This window comes from Anastrepha ludens, chromosome X, assembly GCF_028408465.1.
Source record: "Anastrepha ludens isolate Willacy chromosome X, idAnaLude1.1, whole genome shotgun sequence".
NCBI classification, from domain to species: Eukaryota; Metazoa; Arthropoda; class Insecta; order Diptera; family Tephritidae; genus Anastrepha; species Anastrepha ludens.
The window spans coordinates 59895368-59910052 of NC_071503.1; the positions used below are offsets into that span (position 1 = coordinate 59895368).

At 39.2% G+C, this 14685-nt stretch overlaps 1 protein-coding gene across 1 annotated transcript; it reads left to right on the plus strand.

Moving 5' to 3' along the window:
* The first annotated feature begins 87 nt into the window (after positions 1-87).
* Positions 88-9257, plus strand: LOC128870111 (uncharacterized). Its single transcript, XM_054112715.1, has 2 exons — positions 88-2302; positions 8995-9257. Exons 1-2 carry the CDS (start codon positions 88-90, stop codon positions 9255-9257), a joined length of 2478 nt encoding a protein of 825 aa, XP_053968690.1.
* Positions 9258-14685: the final 5428 nt, after the last annotated feature.

The following is a 14685-nucleotide window of genomic DNA, read 5'->3' on the forward strand; positions in this document are numbered from 1 at the left end:
GCTTTTGAGACTCACATCAATGTAGAATATTGTAATTCTGTGAAGTCGATAAAATACATATGTAAATATGTTAATAAAGGTAGCGATATGGCTGTCTTCGGTGTAACCAATGCAAATGATGAAATATCACAGTACCAGATGGGTCGCTATGTAAGTAGCAACGAAGCTATTTGGCGTATCTTTTCATTTGCGATCCATGAAAGACACCCTACAGTCGTCCATTTAGAAAATGGTCAACGAGTTTATTTTAATGAATCTAACGCGGCAGACAGGGCGGCACATCCACCGTCGACAACGTTAACAAGTTTCATCACAGTCTGTCAAACTGATGATTTTGCTCGCACTTTGCTGTATGCTGACATGCCACGCTATTACACATGGAACGCATCATCGAAATCGTTTCAGCGTCGAAAACAAGGAACACCAGTTGAAGGACATCCTAATGTATTTGCTTCAGATGCTCTGGGTCGCATCTACACAGTACATCCAAATAACGATGAATGTTATTATTTGCGGTTGTTGTTGGTGAATGTTCGTGGTCCGACATCGTTTGAACAACTGAGAACAGTTAATGGACAGCTGTGTGCGACTTACCGTGAGGCATGTCAACTATTACATTTACTTGAGAACGATTCGCACTGGGATGATACGCTCAAGGATTCCGTAATATCTTCGTCGCCGCATCAAATTCGTACATTGTTTGCGATTATCATATCGACATGTTTCCCCTCGAATCCAAAAGATTTGTGGGTTAAGTATAGAGATGACATGTCTGAGGATGTTTTGCATCGTGTGCGCCGTCAAACTTTGAATCCTACACTACAAATGACTGAAGAAATTTACAATGACACATTGATCATGATAGAAGATATGTGTTTATTGATGGCAAATAAAGTATTGTCGTGTTTGGGAATGACAGCACCCAATCGTCATATGCACGATGCATTAAACCACGAGTTGCAAAGAGAACATCAGTACGACATTGAAGCATTGGCCGAAACAGTTCGTACAAATGTTCCACAATTAAATCAACAACAAAGAATTGCGTACGACACTTTGATAGAAGCTGTGAACAGTGGATCTGGTGGAATTTATTTCCTTGATGCTCCCGGAGGAACCGGAAAAACATTTTTAATTTCATTGCTTTTGGCAAGGATCAGATCGCGAAATGATGTTGCTCTAGCGTTGGCTTCATCTGGAATAGCTGCAACTCTGCTAGAAGGCGGGCGAACTGCACATTCTGCCTTAAAATTACCACTAAACATGCAAATCACCGAAACACCAATTTGCAACATCGCCAAAAATAGCGCAATGGCCAAGATCCTACAGGTATGCAAATTGATTGTTTGGGCTGAATGCACAATGGCCCATAAGAGGTCACTGGAGGCACTGGACAGAACGTTGAAAGATCTTCGTGACAACCAAAATATTTTCGGTGGGGCCATGATTCTGTTGTCAGGTGATTTTCGTCAGACTCTTCCAGTTATTCCCCGATCAACTGTTGCTGATGAACTAAATGCATGCCTAAAATCATCAAATTTGTGGCAGTACGTAAAGACACTCCACTTAACAACTAACATGCGAGTATTTTTGCAACAAGATGAAACTGCAAATGTGTTTGCGAAGCAGTTGTTAGACATTGGAAATAATAAAGTTGCAGTGGACACCTCGACCGGATTCATCACATTACCTACAGATTTCTGTCACATCACAGACTCAAAAGTGGAGCTTATTCAGCGAGTTTTCCCAGATATAGCGCAAAAGTTCAATAACCATAATTGGCTGGGTGAACGAGCAATATTAGCAGCGAAAAATAAAGATGTCGAGGATCTTAATGCGACCATTCAGAATTTTCTTCCAGGACAGTTGGTTTCCTTCAAATCAGTCGACACTGTAATGCACCAGGATGACGTAATCAACTATCGCACTGGGTTCTTAAATTCACTGGAATTGCCTGGATTACCACCTCACAATTTGCAGTTAAAAGTAGGATCAGTTGTCATCATGCTGCGTAACATTAATCAACCACGACTATGCAATGGAACAAGACTGGCTGTGAAAAGACTGATGAATAACGTCATTGAGGCGACAATCACAAAAGGAAAATACAAAGGAGAGGATGTCTTGATTCCGCGGATACCGATGATTCCAAAGGACTTACCATTCGATTTTAAACGCTTACAATTTCCAGTACGTTTGGCCTTTGCGATGACAATAAATAAATCGCAAGGACAGTCGTTAGAAGTTTGTGGAATCAACTTGGAGTTTCCCTGTTTTGCGCATGGACAATTATACGTCGCGTGTTCGCGCGTCGGAAAACCGTCTTCTTTGTTTATTTACGCACCACAAAACAAAACAAAAAATATATATTAGTTTATGAGAAAGCTTTAAATTAATTAACAGACTGTATTTTAACAGTGTGTGTCTGTGAATATCAAATTTAAACCTTATAAATAGCCAGTATTTCAAGAAAACTCTGTTTTCTAAGTAAGCAACATGATGTATCGAAAATAATAATAAAACGTCATGCTTTATTCAATAAATGCTTTTTTATTAAATACGGATTCGATTTGTTTGTTTTAAAATCATTTTATACAAAAGATTAGGTCTTTTATTTATCGATGAGGCAGTACGAAGTCTGCCGGGTCAGCTAGTAGAAAATAAATTTCTATATAACAGGTATTAGAAAAACCTGAATACACTATTTTAAATCAATTCTAATTAAACCAAATATAAAAAATGAAATAAAAATATCGAACAAAAAACTGTGTACAGGATTTGAACCTGAGTCAAACATGAGAATATGTACCGCATACACAACACGTCCTTTACGATTGCGCTAATATATAATCACTAACGAAGTTTTCTAAATCACTCATTTATTCGATTCGCAGTTTTATATGCACATATTCTGCGTTAGTTGAAAGTTTGTATGCGTAATTATATGCATATGTATGTGTGTTTGCGCGTTTGGCTCAATATAATTTGGATTTGATGAAATAGATTATAGACATATGTACATATTTTCTGTTTTGATTGATTTATATAAAAATCAGGTCATATCCAGTATGAACTATTTTATACCGAAAAGAAATTTCCCTTTATAAAATACAAAAAACACAGTATTTTAAAGAAATTTTAATTAAAATAAACTCAAAAATTTTACCAAAGTTTCCTGGTTTGAATTGTAAAAAAAAAAAATGTGCAAGAAAAAAAATATGACTTCAGGACTTGAACCTGAATTAAATACGTGCCAAAAAACAAAACGAATAATTCCGCCGACATTAGCTTCTGCACCACAAACTAACTGGCGCACGGCCTTCTTAATCGCAAATTTATTCGCTTCGATTTCCTTAGTAGTGTACCGAAAAATCTTATGAACTTCCTCAGTAGTTTGGTAAACGCAGAAAATATCTGAATTCCTGTCCTAGCGTGGTAAGTAAATATAGAAACCCTCCACTCGCGTCACTCGCGTGGTAAATATCTGCAATTCCCCACTCGGGAGCAAAGTTGAATTTGAAATTACCTTAGTTTGAATCTACAAATTAGTACTCGAAAAAAGCTCATTTAACATTTGCTCCTTCTCATTGCATTAACATTCTCTGCCATGGCCGCTGCGACTGCGTCTACGAATGTATTTTGTTTTTGTAGTCGCTAGGCTTAGATTTTAGCTTTGGGCGACATGCGCATGTGAGGTATGTGTTTTTGTTGTGTTCTAGAACATTTTAGAATGTGTGGTGGCAAAGCGGCCATCGCGTTGCGCTTGCTATTGCTTTTGCGTCTATCAAAGTATTGTGTTTTTGTAAGTACAATATTAGGAATATCGACTGGTGAAAGACAAAAGTACACGGGAGCAAGAGGGGAGCGCTGTGCTCGCGCATATATGCATGAATGTATGTACGTGCATGGATGTAGTAACATATGAATACAATTATTTTGTAGGAAGTTTAGAAGGCAAGTAGGTATACTCCTATATGTATGTATATATGCTAGGACATAAAGTGGGTATATATACATACATAGAGCAGAATTGTTTTTGCACTTGTTAGGAAGAAACTCGTTCACTAGTGCGTATGTGTATTTGATTTCTTGTAAGAATGTGATGTGCTATGACATGTGTACATACATAAGTCAAGGTTATTTGGGCATACTTGCATATGTGATATGATGTTCTTGCGCTTGTGTTTTTCATATACAAATGTATTTACATACATAAGTATGTAAATGCTGTCGAATACATAAACTATGTATAAATTGACATAAAATATAAAATAAGTGTTGATTTATCTTAAACCGTTCTTTTTTTCTGAATGCAAATACCTCCTATTGACATGTACATACATATTATGTACTTATGTATATTATCATATACCATCATTTACTTACATATAAAGTATACGTTCATTTTTGAATGTATGTAATGAAAAACTTCATGAATTACTTTGAGAACTTTATTAAAATTTATTCGCGTTGCGCGCATGCACAAAACCTTTTGTTCACAACGCAGGCGCAGAAATAAACGCTCTGCGTATTTATCCTCCCCACGTGACTCGCCATCAATTCTCGGTGCAAATTTTTTTTTTTTTTCGTTTTTAAATTTTTTTTTTTTAATGTAATCGTAAAAAAATTTGTAATAAATTTTATGTATCCGCTTATCATTTCAAAAGTAACAAAATGGTAAAAAAATAAGCAGTCGAAGAAATAAACGCACCGCCTATTTTTCCTCGCCACAAGTTAGACTCGAGTTCAATTCCCAGCGCAAGCTTTTTTTTATAAATTTTTTTTTTTTTAAATCGTTTTTTTTTATGTAATTGAAAAAAAATTATGTAATAAATTTTACGCATTCGCTTATTATTTCAAAAATACGAAAATAGTAAAAATGTAATTGGTTTAATGTCGAGGTGGATGGTTCCATGTGTAGAAGTCCACGCAAGTGGGGAAAGTTACTGATCGCCATTCACTTGGGAGTGGCCAGGACGATTCTTCTGCATATGGTTCAAGCAGCTCACAACTCCCGGGATTAGCCCAAATATCCTCTGGGTAGCTTCCGAGCATCCGTTCGGGAGTGAGCTAAAGTGAGAAGGGGAAGCATTCCAGGATAGCTGGTTGTGCGCTGGGTTTGGGACCCGCCACTTAAAAATCCCCCCCAATGAAAAGAATTGCAAAGCCTCGGATGAGAACTGCCTTTACTGATGGCAACCCCTGCAAACGAACTAAGGACTATGATTTGAGGGCATGCACCTGGAATGTCCGGTCCCTTAATAGGGAAGGTGCCTCTGCCCGGCTGGTTGATGTCCTCGTGAGAGTAAAGGCTGACATCACTGCCATCTAAGAGATGCGATGCGGGCAAGGTAAGAAAACCTTAGGACCTTGCGACGTCTACTACAGCTGCCATGTAAAGGAGCGCAAATTCGGTGTCGGATTTGTTGTGGGAGAGAGACTTCGTCGCCAAGTACTGTCGTTTACTCCGGTGGACGAGCGTCTCGCAATAATCCGCATCAAAGCGCGATTTTTTAACATCTCGCTAATTTGCGCCCACGCCCCGACGGAAGAGAAGGACGATGCGACCAAAGATTCCTTCTATGAGCGCTTGGAACGTTCCTATGAGCGCTGCCCCCGCCACGACATAAAAATCGTGCTTGGCGACTTCAACGCCAGGGTGGGCAAGGACGGAATTTTTGGTCCCACAGTCGGAAAATTCAGCCTGCACAACGAAACATCCGTCGCCGGGGCCCGAAACATGGTAGTCTGCAGCACCAGATTCCAGCATAAAAAGATACACCAAGCTACCTGGCTGTCTCCTGATCGAAAAACACGAAACCAGATCGATCATGTTGTGATAGATGGCACGCTTCTAGTGTATTAGATGTACGCACGATCCGAAGACCCAACATCGACTCGGATCATTACCTTGTTGTAGCCAAACTGCGCACACGCCTCTGTGCAGCAAAAAACGTACATCTACCTACGCAAAGAATGTTCGACATCGAAAAGCTGCAGTCACAACAGACAGCCAGAAGATTCGCAACTCGACTCTCACTCCTGCTCTCGGAGAGCACTGCCCAACAAACCGGCATGCGCGAGCAATGGAGCAACATTTCTCGTTCCCTACGTACCGCCGCCGAAGAAGAAATCGGATTCCGGCGAGCCCGAAAAAACAATTGGTACGACGAGGAATGTCATGCTGCCGCAGAAAGAAACGATGCCGCCTATAGAGCCACGCTGCGATCGGGCGCAACGCGAGCCATGTGGGATCGCTACAGAGAGCTGAAAAAGGAAGAGAGACGTATTATCCGACAGAAGAAACGAGTGGCCGAAATACGTGAGTGCGAGGAGCTTGAGATGCTGGCCAATAGGAACAACGCCCGAAAATTTTAGCAGAAAGTTCGGCGGCTTACAGAAGGTTTTAAGACCGGGGCGTTTTCCTGTAAGAACAAAGACGGCGATCTGGTGACTGCCGTACAGAGCAATCTTAAATTATGGAGGGAACACTTCTCGAACCTGTTAAACGGTGACAGCTGCGCATGTCATAGAGAATGTGAAGATCCTGATACCCCAATCGTTGACGACGGAATTGTCGTTCCGTTACCCGACCATGACGAGGTGAGAATAGCAATATCACGGCTAAAGAACAACAAAGCCGCGGGCGCCGACGGACTGCCGGCTGAGCTATTCAAACATGGCGGCGAGGAGCTGGTAAGGTGCATGCATCAGCTCCTATGCAAAATATGGTCGGATGAAAGCATACCTGCCGATTGGAATTTAAGTGTGCTCTGTCCAATCCGTAAGAAGGGTGATCCTGCAATTTGTGCCAATTACCGCAAGATTAGTCTTCTAAATATCGCCTATAAGGTTCTAGCGAGCGTATTGTGTGAAAGGCTGAAGCCCACCGTCAACCAACTGATTGGACCTTATCAGTGTGGCTTCAGACCTGGAAAGTCTACCATCGACCAAATATTCACAATACGCCAAATCTTGGAAAAGACCCATGAAAGGAGAATCGACACACACCATCTTTACGTCGACTTCAAAGCTGCATTCGACAGTACGGAAAGGAGTTACCTGTATGCCGCGATGTCTGAATTTGGTATCCCCGCAAAACTAATACGGCTATCTAAGATGACGTTGCTCAACACCAGCAGCGCCGTCAGAATTGGGAAGGACCTCTCCGAGCCGTTTGATACCAAACGAGGTTTCAGACATAGTGACTCACTGTCGTGTGACTTCTTTAACCTGATGTTGGAGAGCATCGTACGAGCCGCAGAACTTAATCGCTCAGGCACAATTTTTTATAAGAGCGTACAATTGCTGGCGTATGCCGATGATATTGACATCATCGGCCTTAACAACCGCGCTGTTAGTTCTGCCTTCTCCAAACTGGATAAAGAGGCAAAGCGAATGGGTTTGGTGGTGAACGAGGACAAAACGAAGTACCTCCTGTCTTCAAACAAACAGTCGGCGCACTCGCGTATCGGCACCCACGTCACTGTTGATAGTTATAATTTTGAGGTTGTAAAAGACTTCGTGTATTTGGGAACCAGCATTAACACCGATAACAATGTCAGCCTTGAAATCCAACGTAGAATCTCTCTTGCCAACAAGTGCTACTTTGGACTAAGTAGGCAATTGAGCAGTAAAGTCCTCTCTCGACGAACAAAACTAACACTCTACAAGACTCTAATCATGCCCGTCCTAACGTATGGCGCAGAAGCTTGGACGATGACAACATCCGATGAAGCGACGCTTGGAGTGTTCGAGAGAAAGATTCTGCGTAAGATTTTTGGACCTTTGCACGTTGGCAACGGCGAATATCGCAGACGATGGAACGATGAGCTGTATGAGCTTTACGACGACATAGACATAGCGCAGCGAATAAAGATCCAGCGGAGAAGGGCTTGGCTTCACTTGGTGTGTCCAATTGGCGCCGGTTAGCACGAGAAAGAAACGACTGGCGCGCTTTGTTAATCTCGGCCAAAATCGCGTAAGCGGTTATCGCGCCAATTAAGAAGAAGAAGAATGTCGAGGTGAGAAATGTGTTGTGTGTTGAGGTGAAAGATATGTGGTGTTTCTAATTTTTGTGTGGGCAAAAGTCAGTGAGGTGTCTATAAACTCGGTGTGCTAAATTCCCTTACTTCAAATCTTTCAAATCTCAATTGTACTTAAAAAAGCTCACAGTAACATTTGCACCTTCTCATTGCATTAACATTCTCTGGTATTACTGTCATTTAAACCACTTGTTGCCTGAGAGGGCAAGATAGCATTCGCTTTTACAGCAGATGTAAGAGAGTTAGCTTGATGTTTTGTTTTAATTTTGGCCCTTTTAGCTTTCTTCACCTAACAGTAACATGCATGCAACTCCGTGTGGAGTTGCCTGTCTCCCATCGGACGTGTCCCCAGGTGGCGGATAGGGGAACGCTCAGCAGATATGCAGGGTGGGTGGGAAATAAAATACCATTCGCGGACCAAAACAGGCAACCCGAAAATTCTAGAAGTGTCTGACTCATATTGAGCGGCTCTCTGGTCAGCCTCTTTTTCCACGTAAGGAGCGGCTGTACTAATCGCTAAACGCGAAAAACGGTTGGGGCTTTGAATCTCTGTTACGTGAGTATGCGGAGTGAAATCTTGCAAAAATGGCTTTCAGAAGGGTTCATAGCCTCCTCCGCCCTTTTCAAACATGGCAGGTCTCACAAAGCGCTCAAAGCGCGTAGTCTTCAGTGACCACGTAGGTTGGGTTGAGAGGGCTCCCCATTAATTCCGGATTGAAGTCTGGCTCTGAACTCTGGACCCCATAAGGGCCAAAGTCAACCCTCGCATGGACTCCCTGTTTACATAGATAACTATGAGACTTACGGTAACTACGTACACGCGCGGAGATAGCGGTTGTGAGTTGGGGCCCATATAGCATGAACAAATTTATTACAAGCAAAAACTCAAAAACCATCAATGATGGGACGCATGTAACTGATATAAACAGAAATGTTCACTCGCCGACAGGTGAAGCTGCAAACGCATTTAAGAGGAGCTCTGTGATTAGACGGTTTCCTCCACAAGCAACAGCAACTATAGAAAATACAATGGAGAATGAAACACCCATGCCCACCGGTAGCCAGAGTCGCGGAAACAGAATAGCAGCGCAATCAAGTAGTATCATCGGTGTCTTGGTCGGGACGCCAAAATCACATCTCGGCAAAAATGATTCTACAGAACAGCCACAACAACATGCGTATTACTGCCATAATATTTTGCAAACTCAGTAAACGTCGCATACGGATTTCCTCCAACTGTTAATATTAACCGCCAATTGCGGAATTAAATTAGCTATTCCTTCTCCTTGTATTTTCTTCATATCATTAATAATAATTAAAGAAGCACCGAAACACCGGAGTATTCCACCAAAATAATTTCTATGAAGAAAAACGTCTCAAAGCAGTATTGACAGCTGATTGTCAATTTTGCAGGTAATCTGCCACATGTGAACGGGTAGATTAATTTGGTGGATTTATTGATGATTAGTGCATATGTGAACGTATTACTAAGCTTCTAGGTGAGCTCCTTTACGTGATTATTTATTTACGCTTTATAGCTCATAAGGTTTGTTATCACTCTTCAGTGTGGTTTAGTTAAACACTTTTGGATAAGTTTACTGAGTCGTGTGGATCGCAATATTTGACGTTTGTGTGATGTCCAAGTGAAGATAAGATTCGTTCATGGGTGCGGAAACTCGGGAAGGTGTCCCGCCGGACATCGAGAACAAAAAACAATTTACCCCTGCGCCAAACGTTTGCAGGATAGTCAACCTCAGAGAGTTTCGAGAGAAAAATCGAAGTTTTTGAGAAGGGAAGTGAGTTTTTAGCTTCCCAAAAGCGTATTAAGACCTATCCAAATAAAGTTGATAATGCTCTAAATAATAAACTTCCAACAACATTACGTGCGTTGCGAACAATTCTTGACCTTTCGGGCTATTATCGCCGCTTTGAAAAAAAAATACAACAATATGGTAAAACCATTAACCCAATACCTCCGTGGTAGGAATGGACAAATGAGCAAAAAAATCTAACAATGTTAATATTACACTTGATTGTGAGCCATTACTTTGGAACTGAACGGATGCTTCCTTCAGCACTTATCTATTACTAAGCAAAATTACGCCACAAATGAATTAAAATCCCTCGTCATTTTATTGACTTTAAAAACGGTGTCATACTACTTTCATGCGGGCCTCAGTAGTCTAGCGTAGATGCACTAGCCTGCCATCCCAGAGGCTGTGGGCTCGAGTCCCCCGTAAAGCACGGTCCTCGCATTTTTCCAAACTTACCTACTGTCCTAGTTTCTAGAAAATCCCAATCCAATCCTAACTTCCGCACAAAAAGTCAGCGCATTACTTGCATTGTGGCTGCTAACACAAGCAAAAAAAAATAAAGAAAAAGACACAGTTACACATTGCATCAGTGGCGCCAGCAAGAGGAAGCGGGCAACCGATATAATAGCGCAGACACACCAAATTTAGCGAAGTCCTCAACCATCTGTGTGATCCTTCTGCCAGAAAAATTTGATACACAGATGACGCTTCAAGCAGTACTGACTGAGCCTTGTCGAGGCCCTATGCTCCCGAGTGGAGTGAACAAGGAAAAAAATACTACTTTTATGGGATAAAAACTATTGATATTTTTACCGAACACCCACCTTTAGCTTTTCCATTCCACGCTGTAGAAATAATAAAATGGGCTTTCAAGGCAATTTTTTAACAATTTTGAACAATCTGTAACACACAAAATAGTTCACAGTATAGAGTCAATGATTAAGACTATACAAATTATAGGAACCTATCAATCAATTTAAGGTACCAACGATGGCCAACTCGAAACAGTAGCCACGGAGCATAATCAAGCATACTGTTGCTTATCTGAAAATTTTCACCAAATTCCCAGAAAATATTATTTTCTTTGATCACTCCGATCGGAAGCACAGCGCTTCGACAATACTCTTCCATCGTACATGGAGTCCATTGGAGTCTGGTGTGTATGATCATGGCTAGAATTGTGTAAATGGCGTTGAGCAGGGTTATTCTTCACTAGTTGCTCAGTCACGCACATCGCCTTTTGGGCAGCTTCATTGTTGCACATGGCGTTGATGTGGGCATGAAAACTTTCCGCAGAAATTTGCGGATCGGCGGACAAAAGTTGTGGCAGTATGCTATTTTTGACTGACACAAATAATTACCTTTGTTCGAAATAATCAAAAAAAAAAAACAATAGTTTTGTTATTTTAAAGAGCTCACATTAAATGTCAAAAACTTTAGTTTTGTTGTTTGAAACTTTATTAATAATCAGAAACTTTAGTTTTATTATTTTCATCTTTATTTTTGTAGATCACCAAACTTCGTTCGGTTGATTCCATGCTTATTCTTAAACTTACCAAAAATATGTTTTGCGCTTGCTCGATATTCACTACTCTTCGTATCTATAAATGCTGTCAAAAGATTCCAAAATCACTATTTGTCGTGAGCTTGTCAAAGGTCGATTTCCACGAATTTAATCACGGTTAGCTAGGTAAGATTTATTCAAATATCTTATTTTGTGTCAGAGCAAAAGGCGTTTTGTTGAAGTCTTACTATTTTTAATTTATATCAAATTCTTTGGTTTACTTGTTTTCCAAAGAAAAAAAAAAGAGAAATAACAAGAACAACGAAAGTCAAAGCAAAAATTGCAAAACCGTATATACCTTCTCAAGTCTAAGGGAAAGGGAGTTTGTGGCGAAGATTTAACTCCTCCCCCTTTTGTTTAAAGATTCTCTTGAATTCTCTATCGCACATTTATTCTTATTTTGCTACTTTTCTTGTTTTAAATATAATGAAAACTTGCAATTATGACTACAATAAGAGAGATAAGAGTTAAGTCTATTCCAAAACCCACATTTTTGTGAAACTTTAGCTCTTTTATAGCTTTTAAATTTTCCAAATATTTAATTTTTATATCTTCGAATGTAATATCTGTTGAAAATGTTTGATTATAACTTTTGCTTGGATAGAAATATATATCAGTGAATGTGTGTTAATTCATTATAAAGAGTGACTTTCAACAATTTCATTTCACACTTATTATAAATAATTTAATATTTTGAATCCGTAAAATACAGCATATTTTCAAATGGTTTATTTCGGTATTTTCTTCGAATTTGTAAGTTACATTTTTAATTTTTACAACGTATTTATTCTTCTCTAGCATCTCTAAGTTATTTTTTTTATAAATACAAATAATTGTTTGGTATTTTATATCGCTATTATATTTTACTCGTCGTCGTATTTTATTACGCCCTTTTTAATGAGTTTAAGCTTATAAAAGTCTATGTTGCATCCGTGTCACCTTTAGACGTCCTAGTGCCATTTTGGTCAGTGTTAGTAGGGTGATCGTTATATGTAGAGCTGTGATAGTCATGCAAATGCAGGTTTTTTTTTTTTTATTTCGCTTGTTAAATTACAATATGTTAAATTTAAACAATAAGTTATTATTTTTAAAGTAGTATTGGAATTCTTTGTTCTCTAAACAATGTTAGATAAACATTCAATTTTGCTTCAAATTATGCTACGTTATATTATTTTCTAAGTGTAATAATTATTATTATTATTATTAATTATTTTTTTATTTCTTTATTGTTTTGTTAAATTGTGAGCTCTGTTGGAGTTAATCGTTTTAATCTTCGTTTTCCCGCTTTCTCCGATTGTGGTAGTTTGCGCATTTGTTCGTTTTAATGATTTGTTAGTCGTTGTATATGCTTGATGCTGTATTTTCTAATTGTGTCATCTATTATGTCGATATTGAGGTCGCTGTGGATCACGTCGCTTGGTATATACCACCAGCCTGCTTTTGTTATTGCTCGAAGTATTTTAGATTGGGTCCTTTGAATTATTTTGATATTGGATTTTTTGCTGTGCCCCATATTTCCAAATGGGTGAGATTAAGATTTATATATCACTACTTTGTTGTTAAGGCTTAGTTTTGAATTTTTAGCCAACAGCCAGTTGTCTGAACTTGTTTTTGATTTCATTTCGCTTGTTTTCTATATGTCGTTTCCAATTTAGTTTTTCATCTATAGTTATGCCAAGGTACTTTGCACTAGGGTGGATTTTTATTTCATTGCTTTTTATTGTTAGTTTGTGTTTCTTAGGCTTTCTATTTGTATAAATTACTTGTACCGTTTTATCTTTGTCCCCATTTATCGAGCCATGATACAGTGTCATTTATTGTTTGTTGAAGAATGTCAGTCGCTTTTTTTCTATTTTGTCTGATGCCATTAAAACCGTGTCATCCGCGAATGTGGCTATCATGCAATTTTTTGTTGTTGGGATCGGTATATCTGCTGTAAATATCAGGTACAATAGAGGGCCTAGGACACTACCTTGGGGCACACCTGCTGTCATTTGCATCATGCTTGAGCATTCGTCTTCAACCTTTATAAAAAATGTCGGTTTTCCAGATAACTTTTGAGAATGATGAAGTGATTCCGTGGCAATATTTCGCTTAGCTTGTGCAGTAGTCCTTTATGCCACACCCTGTCAAAAGCTTTTGCAATATCTAGGTAGACAGCTATGCAGAACCTTTTATTATCCATATCATCTAGTACATATTTTGTTTATAACTCTGTGGACTTGTTGCACAGTTGAATGCTGTCGTCTAAATCCAAATTGATGGCTTGGTATTATATTTTTTTCTATCAGAATATTGTCTAATCTGGCAAAGAATATTTTTCCAAATACTTTTGAAATAATGAGCAAGAGACTGATGGGGTGATATTATGTCGTTTCTGATGCATTTTTACCTGGTTTGGGGATTGCTGTTATTTATGCAACTTTCCAGAGGCGTGGGAAGCATTGGATCCCTAATATGCTGTTGAATATTTGTCGTATATATGTGATTGCTACATCAGGTAGTTCTTTTAGTATTTTACCATTTATTAGATCGTAGCCCGGGGCTTTTTTACTGTTCAGATTTTTCAAATGATATTTGATTTTTCCTGAGGTTGTCATTTTCATTTTCTTTTCTGGGTTACTCGTATTTACATTTTGTTCAATGTGCTGATTGTCTTTTTCGTTTGAGAATATTGTTTTAAAGTGTTCAGCTAGTGTGTTTGCCTTCTCTTTATTGGTCTTTGCCCAAGTTCCGTGTTGTGTTTTGATTGGAGGTTTATGTGGAACTGCTTTGACTAAGTTTTTAGTTGCTTTCCATAGAGAATAATTGTTAACTGCCGTCGCCGCCAAGTTATGTATGTAATTCTGAAGCTTTTTATCTTGGTGTTGTTTTAATAATGCTTTTAATTCAGTTGTTGATTTGGAATAGACTCTTTTTGTAGAATTTTTATAGTTGGTGTCGAAAGGGTGAGGGCTTTGATGATGGAATCGTTGAAAAAAGCTCTTGCTGAGTCAATTTTAAATCTGGTTGCTTTTTGAAATCTGTAGGCCAGTATGTCGGCCTTTAGAAGTTGTTAACCTTCATCCCCAAATAGAATTTTTCGCATTGTAGTCACCTCCAGCGATATATCGACTTCCTAGGCTGTTTAAATAGTCCAGGTATTGATCTTTCGTGTTATTGAATTTTGGCGGACAGTATACTGCTGATATTGTTATTGGTCCATTTGAGCTATTTATTGAAACTGTCGTTGCTTGTACAGCGTTTTTCAATAGGTGCGCTT